General features: G+C 44.2%; 1 protein-coding gene across 6 annotated transcripts; it reads right to left on the bottom strand.

The window, feature by feature from the left end:
- Positions 1-3,400: 3,400 nt before the first annotated feature.
- On the bottom strand, positions 3,401-4,734 carry LOC124680609. Of its 6 annotated transcripts, XM_047215679.1 has the most exons (4): positions 4,275-4,734; positions 4,106-4,177; positions 3,931-4,015; positions 3,401-3,450 (listed from the first exon to the last, which is right to left on the bottom strand). In XM_047215679.1, exons 1-3 carry the CDS (start codon positions 4,657-4,659, stop codon positions 3,957-3,959), a joined length of 516 nt encoding a protein of 171 aa, XP_047071635.1. In that variant the 5' UTR covers positions 4,660-4,734; the 3' UTR covers positions 3,401-3,450; positions 3,931-3,956. The 6 variants fall into 6 exon arrangements, with proteins under 6 accessions (XP_047071635.1, XP_047071632.1, XP_047071634.1 ...); XM_047215676.1 differs by having other exon boundaries at positions 3,931-4,177; XM_047215678.1 differs by lacking the exon at positions 3,401-3,450 and having other exon boundaries at positions 3,876-4,015.
- Between the last annotated feature and the right edge of the window lie 2,534 nt (positions 4,735-7,268).

Raw genomic sequence — 7,268 nt, 5'->3', positions numbered from 1 at the left:
TCTCAAATTAGACTAAGTATTGTTTAAAAGGTAGCACAATGCTAGATTTAGAAGAGTTCTAAATATTGTGACTGATTCTACAAAAGAAGGCAGAGTATGTCATTGTTTTGACAATGATTGAGGATGTTAAGTCAAGAAGTTCTTTGAGAACTTGGTGTAGTTCCGATAGTGTCAGAACTTTGAAGCTATATTGTGTATGACAATATTAGTGACATATTTCAGACTGCGGAATTAAGGTTCCACCGAGAAGACCAAACATATTTAATGCCGACTCATTTGGAAAATGAGTGATGCGTTAAGACGCAAATGAATTTCAAAATACATACGTTTCTGAGCGTGTCAGATCCGTTGACTGAAACCTCTCCCGTGAGCAAAACATGATAAAGCACCGGAAGGCCAAGGTGTTATATCTTTACAAATGTAAACTAGATTATTGACTCTAGTGCAAGTGGGAGATTGTTGGAGATATGCCCAAGAGGCAATAATAAAAGTGGTTATTATATATCTTTATGTTTATGATAAATGTTTATATACCATGCTATAATTGTATTAACCGAAACATTGATACATGTGTGTTATGTAAACAAACAAATGAGTCCCTAGTAAGCCTCTTAACTAGCTTGTTGATTAATAGATGATTAGTTTCATAATCATGAACATTGGATGTTATTAATGACAAGGTTATATCATTATATGAATGATGTAATGGACACACCCAATTAAGCGTAGCATAAGATCACGTCATTAAGTTATTTGCTATAAGCTTTCGATACATAGTTACCTAATCCTTATGACCATGAGATCATGTAAATCACTTATACTGGAAAGGTACTTTGATTACATCAAACGCCACTTTGCGTAAATGGGTGGTTATAAAGGTGGGATTAAGTATCCGGAAAGTATGAGTTGAGGCATATGGATCAACGGTGGGATTTGTCCATCCCGATGAAGGATAGATATACTCTGGGCCCTCTCGGTGGAATGTCGTCTAATGTCTTGCAAGCATATGAATAAGTTCATAAGAGACCACATACTACGGTACGAGTAAAGAGTACTTGTCAGGAGACGAGGTTGAACAAGGTATAGAGTGATACCGAAGATCAAACCTCGGACAAGTAAAATATCGCGTGACAAAGGAAATTGGTATCGTATGTGAATGGTTAATTCGATCACTAAGTCATCGTTGAATATGTGGGAGCCATTATGGATCTCCAGATCCCGCTATTGGTTATTGGTCGAAGTGAGTACTCAACCATGTCGGCATAGTTCGCGAACCGTAGGGTGACACACTTAAAGTTGGATGTTGAAATGGTAGAACTTGAATATGGAATGGAGTTCGAATATTTGTTCGGAGTCCCGGATGAGATCCCGGACATCACGAGGAGTTCGGAATGGTCCGGAGAATAATATTCATATATAGGATGTCATTTTATGTGTTTGAAAATGATTCGGAAGGTTCTATGGAAGGTTCTAGAAGGTTCTAGAAAAGTCCGGAAGAAACCGCTAAGGAAGGAGGAGTCCCGGAGGGACTCTACCTCCCATGTCCGGCCAACCCTAAGGGGGAAGAGTCCCAAGTGGACTCCCCAAAGGGGGCCGGCCACCCCCTCACATGGAAGGGGGGAATCCCACCTCAAGTGGGATTCCCACCTTGGGTAGGTTTCCCTATCACATGGAAGGTTTTGGGTTCGGGTTGTGACGCCCCAGAACCGGTACCATGAGGATCCCAGCGAACCCGCCGAAATCCGCACGATATCGATTCAGAGACGCCCTCCGACACGACGTGCGCGACGAATCACACACGTGATGCCAGAGGAATTAACACGAGCGGTAACATTACAACGGGATTACAATAGAGCCCACAAGATACATATATTACAACAACGACTCCAACGAGTCAAGATACAAATATACAATACAAAGATCCAAATCATACAGAAGATCGAATACGTCCGAGTACGGACAAGATACAAATTGGACTAAGAGTCCTCAAGATAACCAGTGGCGTCCATAACCCCGCCTGGGCCAAGCCGAAAGGGTAACCTTGCTAACGTCGTCTTCATCGAACATATCTTCATACCTGCCCGGTTATATCCCGTAGAAGCAGCAATAAGTACGGGTTCGTACTTAACAAGACTTCAAGACGTATAAGCATTCGTCAACCAGTCGTCCTTTGTACTTGAGGCACGCAGGGGACTTAGAGGACGCAAGAGGAACGTCATAGGAAATATGGTGGGGTTAAGAGGCAGCGCGCAAGCACTAAAAACCTATAGAGACACTCTACAACATTCGTCTAATCAGAGAAGATGAGAGAGCGCATAATCTAACAGTTCTATACTCTACAAACATAACTCAGCCGATATGTTCCCCCTTCGCAAAGAGGTACTTACAAAGGCACTCACACGGTTATCAAGTTTTAACCAGATATTATTTAAGTTGTTCTATCTTACTATGCAAGGTATTAGTATTGAAACAACAGGTGTAAGTTGTCTATGGTCGAGTCATACAGCTCCAAGTCGTCCATAACCGCGGACACGGCTTATCGATAAGATTGTAACCCTGCAGGGGTGCCCAAATGTGCCCACACGCACGCTCGATCCACTTGCGACAGGTGGATATCATGACTCGCACTCTCCTTCACGACAACAATGTCCAGGAAGCCACCTAACTAAGTTAAACCCGTTTCGGAGCCCGATCGAAACTCCGACACGGACTCAGCTATTGCGTCAGCGTACTAGGTGATCAGTGCCCAGCGGGATGACCACTTCGCAGCGGCTCCGCAACCTACGAACGTGCAAGAGACAACGGGGTACAAGGCCCCAAAAGTGACATCATATCATCTGACCACAAAGAAACATGCTTGCACGCCCGGGAGAAACAAAACATTCAAACTAATTCTGGCCACTGGACAAAGCTGTAGATTCCGGCAGTGGTCGAGGGGAGACCCGGTAAGCATACCCACGTGTGGTTAGAGCGCTCAGTCTCGGAACAGATAACAGGAACTCAGGTCCTAAGTTATTTAGGAAACACAAGTGAGCCGTCACAAAACGATCAGCTGACCCACCGATGCCTCCGCAAAGCAAATGTCAACAACTAAAGTAACCATGATTCTTCCCAACATATAGCCCGATAAGATAACGATAATCGGTAACGAGATAAAACGAGCACTAGCATGCACTACGACTCGCAAGGCGGACTCGATAACCAAACAATAGCCGTGGGAGGTGATGGTGGCAATATGGGCTGCTTGAGGTAACAAGTAGAAAGGACACGTGACAAGAACGCAACTTAAGGATAGCATGAGGGAGAAGGCAAAATAAAATAGGTTAGCGACTCCTGCAGGGACAGGAGTATAGGGGAAATGCTTGCCTGTTAAAGCTCATCGAGGAACATCCGGAGACTTGTCGTATCTCACCACACCACTTTGTGATCCTATCCGGGAAGAAGCAAATGCTGGAACACACATCGGATGCAAAGCTTACAACTACGGAAGAAGAATCGGCATGCTCATGATATGATATGCATGCATGACATGGCAAGGATGATGCGATGCACTTATCCAATTTAATCGGAGTCGGAACCCCGGACAAACAAATTAGGTTGGAGTTGCATTTCTACCGGCAAATTTAAGTGTTGATTAACATGGCACGACATGGCAAGGGTGAGCTACTTCAATATTAAACGGAGCGGGGAAATCTTAGGTGGATACCCGAAATACTCCGCATATATGTTAGGTGGTATGCACGAACTATCAACGCGCGACATGATGCGAGATGCAAACAGGTATATGGATGGCATATTCATGTTCCTTATGTTTTTCTGATCAATTTTCATATATAAAGTATTTTATTTCGAGTTAGAGATTTAAAGATATGATTTTAGCAACATTTTGCAAATCAAAAATAAGAAAACAGAGAAGGGAGAGGGCCGGACCAGCTCTGGCCCACGAGAGGCGATGGTTAGCGGGCTGCGTCGGAGGGTCTGGGCTGAGGCCCATTCAGCATAAGATCTAACAGATCTGGTAAAACAGAGCAAAAAGAGATGGGCTTAATTTGCATGTGGTGCAAATTGAACTCAGGATCTCCAGGATCCAGGCAAGGGAACGAACCATCTGGCTGCTGCATCTGATGTTGAAAGTGGAAAGGCTCCACGGTTATTGAAGCATATCTGGCCACGATAACTGAACAAAAATAGAAGGCAAAAAGGTGAGGGAATGCCTCGGGCAGGATTTGAACCAAAGACCTCTCGATCTGTACTTCTGTAGCAAAGGAACAAACCACTGCGCTGCAGTACCATTGTTGATGTGAGTGAGCTGCACCACGACTTGATGGAGACACGAGCGGAGCTCGGGATGGAGAGGCCATGGCGGAAACCACGGGTTGGAGAAGAACTTGATGGCTGCGACCGAAACAGGACGAGCGCGAGGACGTCGGGGGTGCGCCTGAACACGAGGACGCCGGGGGTGTGCTCGGTTTGGCCGGAGGAGGATGAGGGCGGCCGGAATTGAAGAAGATGGACGGCGACCGACTCGGGGAATCGGCGACGCTGCGCTCGATTTGTGAAGCTTCGGAACGATTCCTCGCACCAGGATGTAGAGGACGACGAGGCGCATCTTTCGGTGGTCTCAGCTCGGCGAGGGGTGGCCTCGAACGACGGCGCCATGGTGGAGATGCTCACGGTGGTGGTGGTTGTTGGGGAGAAATCCCCGCTTGCTTGCAGATGAAGAAAGAAAGGGGCGAGGGAGGAGTGAGAGAGGGGAAAAAAAAAGCGGTCCAGGCAGAGATAAAGAGAGGGGACTGGGGAGGGAGCAGCTGAGGTGGGGGCGTCGGTGGTGAGGGAGGACCACGCAGTCACGCTCCTAGCGTGCTCTCTGGGAAAGACGACACCGACGTGGAGAGGATGAGGTTGAAGGGGTACGTGGACTTGGGGGCTGGAGAGATGGGCCAGGTGGTGAGGAAAGGGGATGGGCTGCTGGATGGAGGGAAAGAGATGGGCCTGAGAGAGTGGGAGCCCAAGGGAGGGTTAGGGGTAGATTTTTATTTTAAAACTTCTTTTCCTTTTTTTTTCTTTTTCAAAACTGTTTTACAAATATTTTTATACACGAAAATAGTTAGAGAAAAATATGTTTTCATCTGAGACAAAAAGAAGGAGGTTATATATAAACCATATGAGAGGGAAAGAAAAATAGTTTTTATTTAAAATAATTTTATTTGATAAAATCTTGTGGATGATATGATGCATGATGACATGATGATGCATAAAAGAAAAAGAACAAGCAAAATCTATTAGGGGTATTATCCGGGGCCGTTACACGGGTCTTATTCGGAGACTTGTAGTCCAACACTTGGGGCTTCCACCTATATAAAGAGGGACCAAGGGGAGGGGGCCGGCCACCCATACAACCACCAAGGTGGCCGCACCCCTTGAGTCCGGCGCCCCCCTCTCCCAAACCCTAGCGGCTCTCTCTCCTCCACCACATCCCGCACGCTTAGCGAAGCTCCGCCGGATTTCTCCACCACCACCGACACCACGCCGTCGTGCTTTGTCGGATTCAAGAGGAGCTACTACTTCCGCCGCCCGCTGGAACGGGGAGGTGGACGTCGTCTTCATCAACAACCGAACGTGTGACCGAGTACGGAGGTGCTGCCCGTTCGTGGCGCCGTGATCAAGATCTTCTACGCGTTTTTGCAAGCGGCAAGTGATCGTCTACCGCAGCAACAAGAGCCTCATCTTGTAGGCTTTGGAATCTCTTCAAGGGTGAGACTCGACAATCCCCTCGTTGCTACCGTCTTCTAGATTGCATCTTGGCTTGGATTTCGTGTTCGCGGTAGGAAATTTTTTGTTTTCTATGCTACGTTATCCTACAGCAATACCCATGATAATAGAAACCTTAGGATTGGTAAACTAGAGGAGGCTATGAAAACTTCAAGTTCAACTTTTTATTCTCTCGAGTTTAAGAAGGAGAAAACTTTTGTCGGAATAGAGCAAAAATTCATGTATGTTCCCAAGGTGCCTATACCAAAACCCCATAATTTATTTAAAATTGACAAACCCTTTAGTGCAACTAAGAGTGATTTACATGTTGAATCATCTCCAGAGGTATCTAAAGTGCTTATTTTGACAATCCGTGTTTTAGAGGAAGTGATTTATCTTGATGCTTCTTCACTTGAAAATACTTGATTCAAGCTTTCTGCGCCTGGCTGAAAGGCGTTAAAAAAACACTCTTGGGAGATAACCCATGTTTATTTCTGTAATTTTCATTTTGTTGAGTCTTGGAAGTTGTTACCTCTGTAATAACCTCTCCTTATCCTTTTTATTTCATTTTTGTGCCAATGATAGCCTCTAATAGGAAGAAGGTGAGATTTGGGGAAGTTGCTATCCCAAAACAGATTATGTGCTCCCACCAAAAAAATTATTATCCTTAGACAGACCGTCGGATTGATCTGATAAATTTTGGGCATATGCCCCGGATTATTATCTAACTTTCATTAGTTTTGCAATTTTCAATTTTAGCAACATAGGATTTTCGAAAAAATCGATCTTTACCTGCTGTTCTGTTTTGACAGATTTTTGCCACTATTTGCATTTGCCTCTTAATCCTTTTATTTTTTAGTTATTTTAAAAGAGGTTGCTATAGTATCTAATGTTTTAACAGATGTTTGACTTATGTTACAACTGAACCAAACTGAATTTGTTATTTTGATTGCAATAATGCTGCTAATGAAAATTGTGTGAAGTTTTGTATGAAGGAAGTTTTCAAGTGTAGGGAGAGAAGAATGATGTGATGAGATGAAGGATGGACAAAACCTCAAGCTTGGGGATTCCCATGTGACCCCAAGAAATATCTAAGAGGTACAAGCATCAAAGCTTGGGGATGCCCAAGGCATTCCCTTCTTCATCAACAAAAATATCAGGTCATCTTTCAAGACACTATATTTTTATTACTTTATATGCTATGTGTTGTTCTTGGAGCGTATTTTTTTTTGTTTTCTTTTGTTTTTCTTGCTGTAGTATATGGTTGAATCCCAGCATACTTGTTTTGGAGAATAACACACTCCGATTTCATTGCACGGAACACTCTAGTTTTCACTCTTATTGTTCTGCGAGTGTTCTCTTTTGCTAGTACTGCGTTTAGCTCTTGTTTTCCACTCGTATTTTGTTTAGAGCTTGTTAGTTTTCTTTAGTAAGGTATTATTGGCTCTATGGTCTTTATTTATTAGTATCTATGAGAGTTTTTCAAATAAATTTATTGGTGTTGGAGACGAGTAAAA

This window comes from Lolium rigidum, unplaced genomic scaffold (assembly GCF_022539505.1).
Source record: "Lolium rigidum isolate FL_2022 unplaced genomic scaffold, APGP_CSIRO_Lrig_0.1 contig_21203_1, whole genome shotgun sequence".
Lineage (NCBI taxonomy): Eukaryota > Viridiplantae > Streptophyta > Magnoliopsida > Poales > Poaceae > Lolium > Lolium rigidum.
The sequence above is the reverse complement of the archived record's forward strand: the minus strand, read 5'-3'. Positions and strand labels throughout refer to the sequence as shown.

Excerpts from the sequence above, each read along its gene's own strand:
- LOC124680609 (XM_047215676.1), bottom strand. The coding sequence starts at position 4,659 with ATGGCGCCGTCGTTCGAGGCCACCCCTCGCCGAGCTGAGACCACCGAA. Across the intron at positions 4,178-4,274 it reads AATGGTACTGCAGCGCAGTG|TTATCGTGGCCAGATATGCT; the intron begins GTTTGTTCCTTT and ends ATTTTTGTTCAG.